The 13,799-nt window shown below is 36.1% G+C and overlaps 1 protein-coding gene across 15 annotated transcripts in view; it reads right to left on the reverse strand.

Annotated features, from left to right (window-relative positions):
* Window positions 1-13,799, reverse strand: part of LOC105193730 (patronin) — a 63,821-nt gene that overhangs the window by 20,742 nt on the left and 29,280 nt on the right. For all 15 annotated transcript variants that reach the window (XM_039451144.1, XM_039451151.1, XM_026137822.2 and 12 more), the window contains one exon: window positions 2,472-2,567. In XM_039451144.1, coding sequence (XP_039307078.1) covers window positions 2,472-2,567 — 96 coding nt within the window. The remainder of the gene's footprint in view (window positions 1-2,471; window positions 2,568-13,799) is intronic.

A 13,799-nucleotide genomic window follows, 5' to 3' on the forward strand; every position in this document is an offset into this window, starting at 1 on the left:
CAGAAGACTGCAATGTGGGCGAAATATCGAAAGGAAGATCTGTAAAAGTTTTTACGCGAAGTTGCTGAGTGAACGAACGATAAAAAAATATGCGAAGCAGAGATAATTAAAAGATAGTAAGTACCGGGATTCCTGGTGTACTGTCGGTCTAATAAATATAATTATATTGTTGGTGCGCAAAGAAGCGAATGAGAAACAAATACGAAGTAAAAATCGACGGTAGTTAGTCATCTCCGTGAAAAAGGAGTTACATTGCAGTTTAGCTTAGTTTCCTTTCTAAGTCATTTAATATTTATGATCCTTAAACTGTAGCTGTGTAAGTTCGCGTATACTCGACTTGCCTTCCTCGTCTTTATTTCATGAGAATATTTAAAGCTTCCTCATTTTACGAACACGCATGTTTCCGCAGAAAGCGCTTTTATGATTACAAAGAAATTTAACTTGCAGTAGTTCTTACATAAAAATCGCATACTTTTAAAGTAAAAAAATATTTTTAAAACTTTTCTCAAGAAAAAAAGGGTGCTCTTTATTCTCGGGCGTAACAAAAATTTTTGCGCTTTCTTATGTGATATCACTGTCAGAATATACAGGAAGAAGAGAATAAAAAGGATATAAAAATATAATTCTCTCTCTCTCTCTGCCTCACTTGCATAATAGTAGCTAACAAAAGGCAAAATTCCGTGTACGAATATTCTGACTTCCGTATTTATTGAAGAAAGTATTTTGACGTAATTCTCATGTGTGTTTTGCGGAAAAGGAACGCATTTTTCATAAGTCGTCCCGACACTTGCTCTATAGGGATATTCGAGCTCCCGTACGTCGCGTCGATCCATATCTTCAAAGAGTAGACTTCAACAGAGTCTCGATTTGATTCGCTGAGATTAACATATCATGTTATCTTAACATTCCTTCTGAATAGCGAATGTTTTAACAGCAATTCACAAGTTTATAGGAAATACTAATTAAAGCAAATATATAATTTACGCATACATTATTCTATAAATTTTATTCTCTTTGAAGCAGATTTCCCTAAAGAACATGTTTCGTATAAAGACACATTGCTGACAGACATTATCCCCGCGGGAGAGGAAAACGAAGTTCCGTTTCCGTGAGATTTCACGAAACTTCAGCCGTGCAAGTCTCGGATACATTTCATTCGTAAGAGTAACGTAAAGAGTAAACTATTGGCAACGTAATTTGTAACACTGACTTTCGTTCGTTCTCATGAGTTCGATGCATTATTGTGCTCGCAAAAGCATTATTAGCATCTCTGGCTGCATCGATGCTTCGATAATTTTGCAGCACCGCCTTTCACGATGGAGATCCGTTTTCTCCGTCGCGAAATAATGATGTGTGTGCTACAAAGAAATTTTTTTATCGAACCCTGAGAAACTGACGACTTTTCACGAGAGAAAATTCAATATAGTCACACGAAAGGGAGCCGATTGAGCAGTCGTAAAAAAATTAATGCACATAAAAGTCATAATAAAATACATCCGTGAGAAAATAGATTTTTTCTTCCGTCTGTGTAAAAAAATCCATTTTGTCATGAATATGCGTTACTAAATGGAAAACTAGGAAAATCTCTTAAAATTGTAAATATATCAAATTTTTACAATTCTCATAATATTGCAAGTTTATTAATTGATTAAGGCTCCTGAGTACTCGCCGCGGCCATATTGAAGTCGTGACGTCAGAAGCGAGAAATTGCGTGAAATGACACGTAATTTTGTCCGACATGCCATTTGTAAATAAAGCCAATTTGGATAAAACAAACTAAGCAGATGACTTTAAAACACTTCTAAATATCGGTCACGACTATCCTTTTTCCGCCTAACAATCAGTAAATAGTTATAAAAAGCATGTAAAGTGAAGCAATTGAAACAGGAAAACACATGGGCACATAATTTTGTCCGACGTGCCATTTTTAAATAATGCCAATTTGGATAAAACAGACTAATCAGATGGCTTTAAAACATTTCTAAATATCGGTCACGACTATCCTTTTTTCGCCTAGCAGTCAGTAAATAGTCGTAAAAAGCACGTAAAGTGACGTCTATTCAGACAGGAAAACACACGGATAGCTATTAAAAGGAGTGAAAAATGTACTTTTATGTATAAAATTCAAAGAAACTTTACTCGCGGTCCATTTTTACGAATTTGGTAAATACGAGACAAGTCATGTTTTTACAATGAAACACATAATAATAAAATGACATGCACGATAACATTTCATCGTCAATCTGTCACGTTTCACGTGTATTAGTTCTAATTTTGTCCGCGACGAAATGTCGCTACCGTCAACGCGTAGTTCTCGGCTGAGGAGTCAGGAGCCTTAATTCAAAAGTCAGTTTCAATTTATAATTGTGCAATACACATAATTTGAAACTTAATTACTAAAGACTTTCATGAAATTTTTGGAGGTTTTAAACGTGAAACGAATTTGTTAACAAAGCTTTATTAAAGCTTACCTCATGATCACGATAATAAGGGTCGCGGAGTTTTTCTGGCACTCGATTGTTGTATGCCTTCGACAGCAGCCATTTTACGGAGGCACGTTGTTTGGCCTGAAACAAAGAAAGGAGAAATAAAATTATAGGAGGAAATATTTGACAAGAATCAATATCGATCTAAGTTTGATAATGTAATTAATTTTCTAATTAAGTTTCTGTTTCTTTATTCACTATAATATTTTATATTTCATATAAATCATTATCATCATTATTATTATAGACTTATCGATAAAATTAAAGAGCTCTCTTAATTTTTTAAATTCAGTATTTTAAAGAAAAAGTTTTCAACTTTCGGAAAAAAATGTTTTAAACAAAGTTGAAAAGAATTTTTTCAACTTCATACACAACTTTAACATTAAAATCTTTTTATCAAAATTTTACACAACTTGAAGATGGATGGCGCCACTTGGAACATTAACGTCGTTGAGAAAAAAGTTTAATAAAATTGAAAAGTAGCGTTTTCAGATTTTTTAATATTTTTTGCTCTGCTTTGTAAAAAAAAGGATTTTTTTACAAAGTTATATAAATTAATATTCCTTCATTCTCGCCATTGATTCAAAATAGATCTAATTCTGTTAAGAACTGTATAACATAAATTATAATTGGCGATCAGCTATCGATCACGACGATGTCTTCGCACCCCATTTTCGCTTCCATTCGCACCCGTGCCTTTCACCCAGCAATAAGATAAGCTTCACGAGCCACTCGAGGTTCTCGACATCCCGGATATATCCCAGATTATAAGCTGAAGAACTATAGAGCGTCTTACCAAGTAGTCTGATACTTAAAAAAAAAATTGTTCTTTAGAAGAATTCCTATAGCATAAATTATGCATTTATGTAAGATGTCAATTGAGAAGATTTTAGCTCATGTATCGTGAAATAAATCAGCAACGAAAAGCTCATTTCTCCGTGGCCAGTACCTTCCTGGGTGAACTAGTCCCATAAAATGTTGGTTCTCTTTTATTAAAGAGGTTTTCGCTTTATATAAGGGTCTGCTTTCATACATGAGTCTTCATAAATTCGTGTTGCAAATGCTAATTTATATTCGTTGAATAATAAATTCTTTAGTTCAAACACCATTAACGTTGAAAGTCTCACAATCCATAAAAGTTTAAAAATTTTTAATATAGATCCTCGATACAGATTTTTAAGTATGCACGTACATCATTTCTGGAACTCGTATTAAGCTTCTTTAGCTTAAAACATCTCTTAATATCCTTTCACAATACATAAACTGTTTCTTTCCGTCTTAATTAATACTAAAGATTTATGTTGTTTCGCAAAAGTGAGCCTCTCTCCATTTAATTAATCGACAACAGATCATTAGAGCAAGAAATTACTAGTGTCATATTATAATAGGGCGAAATCAAACTTCTAAATTCCTATCATTCGTATATATAAGAACTCGCGAAATGCATCGAGTCGCATTATTTCGCTCAGACAGGTGAAAAAAAAAGTATGCAGCATGTATACCTACCTGTGAAATCTAAGTTATTCTTATCTCACCGCGTTTTTAGATTTCACATTGATTTTGTCGATCTCGCTGGCTCGAGGCTTAATTATCTCGCGTGTTTTTATTTCCCATAATGTACGCTTGGATGAGAGGGAAAGCCAAAAATGGCACTAATATTCTCGACTTATGATAGACTTTTAGAACTTTCACGCGTCAGCTTCGAGCTTGAAACTTCACGCGAATCTCATCTTCTTTACTCAAAACGGACTTTCAGATTTACAATTTGCTATAACGATAAATTAGAAGCGTACAAAAAAAGAATTCACATAAAAACTTCTTGTCGAAAATTTTTATTTAATCGGTGACTTCCGTCTTCTTGTCGCGTAAGTTTCTGTAAACGGGTACTTTACCCAGAAACAAGTGTCGAAAATAGAAGTCAAAGTCAACGCGGTCGTGGCTACGGGTCATATAACGTGTCGCTCGCGAACTCCTAAAATTCCTCGCGGAGAACTTTTCTGGGCGGGCGGCAACTTGGCACGCGAAATCGCACGCCTAATCAATTTGTCGAGTAGCTCGAGAACGGGAACGGAAAAAGAGGAAGGACGAGAACGAAACCTGGAGGGCTAGGGAGGATGGGAGTGGCCGTCGCATGAGGTCATACCGAGCCGTGTGTGTTATGAAGATTAAAGTGGCACGAGGAAGTTTTCCGACGCTCCTGTAAAAACGCTCCGTCGCGGCGATCCTTCACCGCGGTCAGATTGATAACGTCGACACGACTGCGAACGTTGGAGATCATTTGAGTTTTATCGTCGTAAAATGGATCTCTATGGTTTTTACTTGTTTCAATTCTTTCTCGCGTAACAGGTGATTTTTCAATGTTAATGAACGTGAACGTATTTCTAATTAATTTTACTTGCTTGACGGGGTCTGGTAATAAAGAAAATTCTGGAGAAAACGACCTTTTACAGATCAGAGGAAAAAAAAGAGAGAAAGAAAGAAAAGATAGAATATAGTAGGAAGATACAATATTCGAAAATCAATGATAAAGTTTCTAATTTCTAAATATCAGCAAAAATATATTTTAAAATTCTCGTAATAAATACAGAATTGCATAATATTATACGTAATTATTAAAACGAGCTTTTTTGTTGCGTTTTTCTAGAAATGAATATCGTGAAAGCAGGAGAGACCGTCGAACGTACTTGATAAATGTTATATTTTCCATCGCGCAACATAAATTAAATTGATTTAACTATTCGCATTCGCAGACTGCAGCTCTCGACTGCAAAATGACACGCTGTACCGATGATCCACTTTAATAAAAAAAAAAAAGTAGCAGGTTACTGTACTGGGGCATCGATTATCAGTTGCTACCTAAGCAACAATGTTATCTTAGCACGCGTATTATCTACAGTCCACATGGGAGCGGTTCGTTGCCATGTAACAGTCCCGTGGAAAATGTTTAACTATCAATCAATTTCCATATGCAACGAGCTGCGTTCCTGACGTCGGTCGCGACGAAAAGATGCACCGAGTGCAGCCGGAGTTCCGCCAGCCGTGAAATTGAAATGAGGAAGAGATTGCGATGATTTTATATCCGGAGTTAGGACGATGAAAAATGAGATCTAAGCACAAATGAGATTTCCACAGGACGTATCCAAGTTTCGATGAAATAGACGGGTACACTTTTACAAGCGTGCAAGTAGAAAAATATTTATTTCAAAGAAAAAGAAAAAAATAATAAGACAAAGAAAATTATACATAAAAGTAATATCCGGAAAAGTTGTTTCCTTGAAGTTTATAGCACTCCTAAAGAGTTTATTATTTTCACTTATTATCCTTTTACATCAAGTCTTTTAATATGTACAAGATACACGATGTTCCTTATGCAAATGTAGAAGAATACACATTCATATTAAAAAATCTATCCTCCTAAGAGAAGTAAGAAATCTTTGTTAATCTTGAATTAAACGAGACTAATTTTTAACTATAATTCCTTGTTATTACTTATTTTATTGAACGATAATGTAAAATGTTGTTCAACGGAACCCTTTGGTTTTATTCCATAATCCTGTCGAGTACGTGACTGATTGATTGATCGATTGGAATAACGACCCGTATAATCTCTTGTAGATCAACGCTGCGAATGGATTATTCCGTACTTCGTCCATCCTCGTGATCGTGCGATCGTTCGATCGAATCGCGGTATATAATTACGTGCTATTAACATGCCTTCCGCCCAGTATCATGAGCGTAAATTGCGAAGAGACAAAGAGATTAGTTTGAAATCGATCGTCGTGATCGGCGAGCCCTCTGGCAAAATCGCAACATTTCCGTCACGTTTATTTGCGTTGCATTTACTCCTTGACAAATGTTACGTGTACAACTCGGTTGAATGTTGCATGTAATGCAAATGTACGAGGTGTCTCACTGAACCGTTTCAGTTCGTGTATAATAGATTCTTCAGAAAAATTGGTTTAATCTAAATTAAAAAGTTTTAAAATAATTTCATGAAAATTTAACATTAAATTAATAATGATTCAAAAATTTCTCATGAATCACACCTGTTCCTCTCTTTGTTCGTCACGCAAAATTTTCAAACAAAATAAAAATATAGTGAGGTTCACTTATTAAAATTACGTGAAGATTAAAATTTCTTTATTAAAGGATTTTCATTTACAAATTCCTCGTGGCCCGAGAACTATTAATATCTCGAGGGATTCCCGTTAATAATAGATTGGCCGAAAGATCTTGAGTGCTCGAAGTGCCGCCTCTTCGGGCCACCCTGTATACGCTTCGCGTATGTAAACTAGCACACGTGTCTGGCAGGACCCGACTCACCGAAGCAACGCACGCACGCACGTGCGCGTGCATGACGTTTACGTACGTCTATAAAAAGAAGCCGTGTCATCGCTAACAACTGGTTGCGATGACACGACACGGAATACTATGCTACGTACACAGGAGGCAGATTCAGATTCGATCAATCCGATTAACCTTCCGTGAGGGGAGGAAAGGGAAACGCGTCTCGGTCGCGGATCGGTGATCTCCACGACCATCAGCCGCGTCATCGATCTTTATTAACTCGTCCGAGATCCGTCGCCGGCACTCGACTGCAATCCAGATCATTGTTCCGCGACGAAAACGCGAGTAAGACAGCCGCGAAAACGTCAGCTTTCATTTATGTAAATGACTCACGTCGCGGGGTAACGTTTGCAAAACTTCTCTGGGGTATTTAAACTGTACATCTTTCGGAGAAAAATTGAAAGAATTATTGAAAAACAATGGTTCGAGTTGAACTACTTAAAATACCATTTCGTTGTGCTCTACCTATGCAGTGTATCAATTCAGAGAAATCAAAAAAATTTAGATCTTTTATTAAATCTTCAATTAACTGCAAGATTTAATTTAACAAGATGTAAATTAAATAGCAGCAATTATTTTTAATTGCCGACATTCATTCGGATGATACACGTCATAAAGTAGAGTTATAATATGGAATAAAAATGGGGCAACCATTTTTGGAACGTGAGCGAGAACAGTGGGGACGATACTGTTGATCGAGAAGATAATAATCGTCGTGCAGAGGTAATCCACAGTCTAATAATCAGGCAGCAGGAAGTTTAAGCTTTGTTGGCTAAGTATTTCAGTATGTATCCGCTCGTTAGCGAGTCGGTTCACTCTTGAATCATCTACCGCGCTTGCAGCCTGCCTTTTTAGGATTAATTGCTGATATACGTGACACGCAAATTAAATGTTAGCATAAGATGATGTGTATACGTTCTATAGAAAGTTTCTACGTTTCTGACAATTAATTAGTAACACTTTACACTTATAAGTAAAAACAAGTCTTTTCCAAATGCAAATTGTATCTATATCGAGTCACTAGCGTTTCCGTTTCCAAATCTTTAAATGCATACGTCATACAATCGTCTTTATAATATATTATATTTAAACTACAATATTGACAGATTCTTATCTTTCTCTCTCTCTCTCTCTCTCTCTCTCTCTCTCTTTCTCTCTGCATACCACAGTAAATAAGTAAAATTGCATAATGAATAAGATGCGAGGACAAAAGGCTTGTCGTCACATTCGTAGTACGACTGCAACTTGAATTAATGCAATCAGAGAAACACGATGTGAAATCCGTGGTAACAGTAGAAGGCTCTTAATATGGATTTCGGCCATGGGCATTGCCCACGCGACGTCGCACACCCAAGAAAAATACGCATCTCGCCGCAGTCGGACGCGAGAAATGCAAAGTAGGCAAATACAATCGCATGACAGATAAAAATCCGAGTGAAATACAAAATAGTAATCTATACGATATATCGCAAACCCTTGTAACACGTAACAATAAAACAAAGTGTACGAAGTATAGCCTCTTTTACAACATTTACTCAATTTTTAAATAAAAATATTTCGCGAAGAGAGATTTAAATCTACCGAAGTGTCACAATTCACACTTCTACAACACGAATATTTAAAGTGCTTCAATGTTTTGCCCAATTTTAACATAAAATAAAAATCGAAAACGCCGGAAAGAATCAATAGAATTAATAGAATCGATTCTGTTATCTCAATTAGAAACAAGTTTCCAAAACATTACACTTTCGATCCGATTCTTCATAGATCTCTCGACCGAAATCTATAACTTTTCTGGAATATTGGCCCACATTCTAATTTGATTCCAAAAAGTTTTCTATATGGTAATAAATTTTTCTTCAAAGCAACGAGAAGACGAAATTTCCAAGATATCATGAGATGCAAAAAAATTCATAAACTCTTCCATATGGATTTTTCCTCAACCTCGATCGTTACTTCCGGAAATAGAAACGTTCAGAGTGCGATTGCTCGCGCCGACAAGCGTTAAAGTCTCGATCGAACTCGCTCAGTCACCGTGTGTTCGGCGCCGCAGTGTAGCTGCAGCCACCTGCAGCGGCCTTTCTTCCGACGTCTCTCTCGGCTGCATGTATCTCGCGGAATTCATCGGACTATTTGTGAGGCACGTGAACGCACACACTTAGGCGCGGTTTAGGTCGGGCAATAAGGCCGCTATCCGCGAAGCGAGCACAGTGAAAGACGAAGGAGCCCGGCGGCATTGCGTTTCGCGTTTAGAATCAATGGCGTAACCGACGTTTACGCTGAAGAAAATCTAACATAGTACTACGGGAAAAATTTATGTTATACGCACGAAGAAAGATTTCTCTTGAATATGAAAAATAAAAATTTGGAAAAAATTCGAGGGGAAATTCACAGCCGGCATTGGTGTACAAAATTTCGGCAGTGGACTGCCGAAAAAAGTAAGCAGTGACCTATAATATTGACGGCATTGTCGTCAGTGGTTGGGGAGTGGTGAGCTCACTTCAGAGTTGATCATGGGGTTGAGCACAAAAATTTTTGAATACTTCGGGAAAGCTTTAGAATTCTTGTGCAGGCATTGGCGTATGATAATGGGCACGCGGTAGTGCTCATAATTGCATGGCATTGCCTTAATTTTAATATAGGATTGACGGCATTGTAGGCATTGACTAACAATAAGCATTGTCGGCAGTGTACAAAAATGTCGGCAGTGTTTTACAGCAATGCCAAAAATCGGCATTGGTGTACAAAATTTTGGGTTGTGAATTCCCCCTCGAAAAAATTATTATTTGGACTATCAAAATAATTAATTACGTACGACATTCAAGCATAATAAGCAATACCGTAAAAAATTTCGACATTCTAGCAATCAACTTGACCAATTTCATTTTATTAAATAAATTATTTTCATGATCCGAGAAAATTATTTTCAAATCTGTATGTAGCTTAATTTTTAGAACTCTAGCGCAACCATTCTTTTCGTGTGAATTGTAAAGTAATAACGCAAAGAATTATTTTAAATTTTAAATAACAGAATTTGGACAAAAAAATCATTGAATGAAAGATTGCCACATTTTGATTCACTTTAATTAAAAAGCGACATTAATAGTTGCGAAGCTATTGACTTATTGGCTTATAGAACGAGTAACGGAAAAAATTTTAACCGATTTGTGACACTTTACAAAAATTTTAATAAAGACAGGTCGTCAAAAATACGCCGGCAATCGCGATGACGGAATGCGCCGCGTACCGGTGTACCGTATTCATTAGGGTCACTTGGCGAAAGAAGTTGCTACGACGAGAAAATAAGCTCTCCCAAAGTGGATTCTCTTATAAGACGATGTTCTGTTCGTCTGGGTATTTCTCATCAATCACGTGTAAATTTAAAGAATGATGCACGATATCAATTTAAAACTCATTATACAGTATGCTTAAGAAAAACAAGTCTTAACCATTATAATTTTAAACACAATCTTTTAATTTTGGATTTGCAATAACATTTTTACACACTACATTCTAAGAACCATTTCCTTAAAATCAAAAATCAAAAAATTAAAAGTTTTAACGCACAAGAAATATAAGAAAATAAGTATCATAATGTGAAAATTTCAACTATAATACAGAATTTTTTTTTTATTTGTACGGAGAAGTGACATGCACTTTCTAGCCTGGAATGACTTCTACCCAGTTCGCCTGTAGCTACAAATAGATTCGCAAGTAGTAGAATATTATAAGGTGGTGCGCTTAGGCAACTGGATGGACGCAGAGCTATTACACAAGAACCCACGTATCTCTCCTGATCTCCATCTTTAGAGACCGCCTGTTCGAAGTGAACATGATCGAGCATCTTATTGGGAATTCCCTGAAGATACATCTCGAACTTCCCGTGCAATTCAAAGAGAAGAAATGCCGAGAACGAATTAAGGGAGAAACTGCAGTTGCAAAGTCATAGGGCAAAATCATCCTCATGTCACAGTTGGAAAACTCGCTAAATGTTCCTCAGTGGAAATAACAGAAGAAGATTTAACAGCGAGAAGATTAAAGTCAATAAAGAATTATGAAGCTAGAGACAGCCCTCTATCTCATTTGACAGAGACTCTATCTCTTTTCTCTATCCACTCACGATTTAGTTCCGGCTTACATTGATCCTGTCGAGAATGCAGACAACTCGAGGCGTCTTTCGCTGACGCATAATTCTTTCGGAAAACGTCCGTCGAGCGGAATATTAAATAGAAATTGCAACTCGCATAAAACTGAGTAGCGTAAAATAGCTTTTGCTATTTCTCTGCAAGGTGCGACTTTGTTGAAAGACAGATTAATATCAAAGTAAAGAAAAATTAATGCATAGGCAAACTAATTAATTTCATTGTTGTACACGACAGAAACTTTACAATAAATGTTTCCTTTAATATTATGAAAGCAGTTCTAAAATTACGTATGCTCTCGTAAATTTATAAATTATATATCTCCGTTTAAATCTCAATATTCTTAGCTAAATTAAAAAAAAAAAAAAATATTTAAAAATTGGACAGCGTTCAATAGCAAAGAATGTAGAAATGTACATTTATCGCGTTATCACGTATAAACATTATGACTTTATAAATCCGTGTTCATGGAGAAAAAGACGTGATCTGCGATACACTGACGTTGAGACAAAAAAGGATATCCGCGAATTGTTTGTGTACGCGCTCAGACTTTCGCAGTTGTGGATTTACCGGGAAACATTAAAAAGAAAGGCAAAGAAAGATAGGGTTGAATCACGACGACGACGCCGGATGCTGTGCTCCTTGCGAAGTGTTCGCCGGAATCAAACAAACCGTTTCCAACTTCTTGTCACGACGACGTCTTGCACTTTCTTTCGCGCGGATCTTTATAACCGAAATAAATCTCGCGTCTGGTCTTAGGTCAATCGCAAAAATGTGTATAAAACAAGGGGAAATGGTACCTGGGTTTAATTTGTGATCACTCTTCTCCGAAATAAAAATTCAGGTCGCTTGATTATGAGATTGTGAGATTGCAGTCGGAATTAAAATATATCACTGGCAAAAATTATTATATTTTATTATTATAATAAATAATAAAATATTTTTACACAGTATTCTTTACGTTACTTTTAATTAGACAAAAGTTTTCACATTCAACAGAATTTGTTTAACTGTTTACATAATTTAACTAAATTTACTTTAATATCAGTCGTTCGATTTCCACTCTAGTAATTATTATTATTATTATTACATAGTTATATTTCAATATAATTCTCCAAATATAAGCAATCCATTTACATTGTTAGCTTTTAAGGCGAATTGGCTCCGTGCTTACTCGTACGAAATGCCTTCTATAGTAATAGTTCATACGTGAAATAGCGTATTTATATGGTTTAAAGACTGTATTTCGCGCGCGTATCAAATAGAGTTTATTGTATTTGTCCAAATGTAGAATTTTATAAAATTGTTTTGGCTTCGCCAAGTTCATACGTTATGTTCAGTCGGGGAAGCGTTATCGATTTTTCGATATAGCGTCGTCAGAAATTCGTTCAACCATGCCTCTCGCGTCCCACGAAGAATAGAGCAGACGTTGCTCGAAATGAAACACGTCATTGACATATATATCACACAAACAGCTACAGAGACTCTTCATTTTTATGGCTCCAGAAAATAACGCTTATATACAACTTCAATAAAAATGATTGAAATTATTCTCAATTGAGGATATTACGCTGCATATCACGTCACGCGATTGCAGATTACTCTTTATTATTTTCAAAAAATACAAAGTTGAAAATAATAAAATACAAATATATTCTCAATAAATTACGATTCTTAATCTTGATAGTAACCTTCACTTAATAATAATAAAAAAAAGCTATTTTATCACTGACCCGTGATCGGCGCGATAAGATTTGAAGTCGCCGACTTTTTCTAGTATCTGGAGATATTGCATATCGCGCTGTGAATATATTGAAACAGACGGCGGTGGCTTGTTGTCTTCCCCGACGCGATCTCTCGGCTCTCCTCGCATGCTCGGATGATTTATCGGCGGATCAAACGCCGTGAGAAATCGAACGCGGCAAACAATCGTGCGAAAGCTGATAACCTTAAGTCGAAAGAAAGAGGCTTAAAAGATAGAAGGAAGTCGAAGAGTTTCTAGGATGGAAGATATTTTTTACACATATGTATGAATGTAATATATGGTTCTCTTAAGAGGAACAATAATCTCTCTCTTTAATCGAATCTATTTTATTTCATAATGAGGAATAAGATGAATTTTCTAATCGTCTAAGATAGCAAGTTCTGCGATTTTTTAAATCGAATTCTATAAATTGAATATCGCATTGCCACGGTAATTAAATGTAAATTAATCGATTTATGAGAGACGCGCTTTCACTTCCTGCATCGCCATTAAGTAAGCTATTGACTAGTCAATGGCACGGCTCGATTGTTCATGCAGGTGCGATAACTTATTCGCGTGGCCTGACCCATTTCCACCTGTGTCTGTCTATTATGAAAACGTGATTCCGCATCGAACCAGCCTTAGCAATCAATGCCAATAAATTCCCACTAGGCGTGCTGCATAAGTTGCTCTGCAGTTCGAACACGTTTAGTGAAATGACACTTCGTTTTTCGAAGCTGAATAACTTTTAAAATAATATGTTCCGTAAAACGATATTTATCTCGCAACTCGAAACAATATATAATTTAGTTACGCAATGTGATGATTTATACATGTGTTATAAATTCAGAGAAAATTAAAATTAAAATTATATATTTATCTTATCAAAATCGAAATCGTTTAATTCCGCGCGACAAAAAATTATCGAGTAAAAAACATTAATGGATCTGCTTTCACTCGTCGTTCCACAAATGTCGAAACTTGTCTGTATTGAGAAACTGCATTACGGACTTCCGACAAATAAGAAATAAATGCGACAAATGATCGGAACGGGAAATTCAATCGCATTCTCATCAACAG

Source organism: Solenopsis invicta, chromosome 6 (assembly GCF_016802725.1).
Source record: "Solenopsis invicta isolate M01_SB chromosome 6, UNIL_Sinv_3.0, whole genome shotgun sequence".
NCBI lineage: Eukaryota > Metazoa > Arthropoda > Insecta > Hymenoptera > Formicidae > Solenopsis > Solenopsis invicta.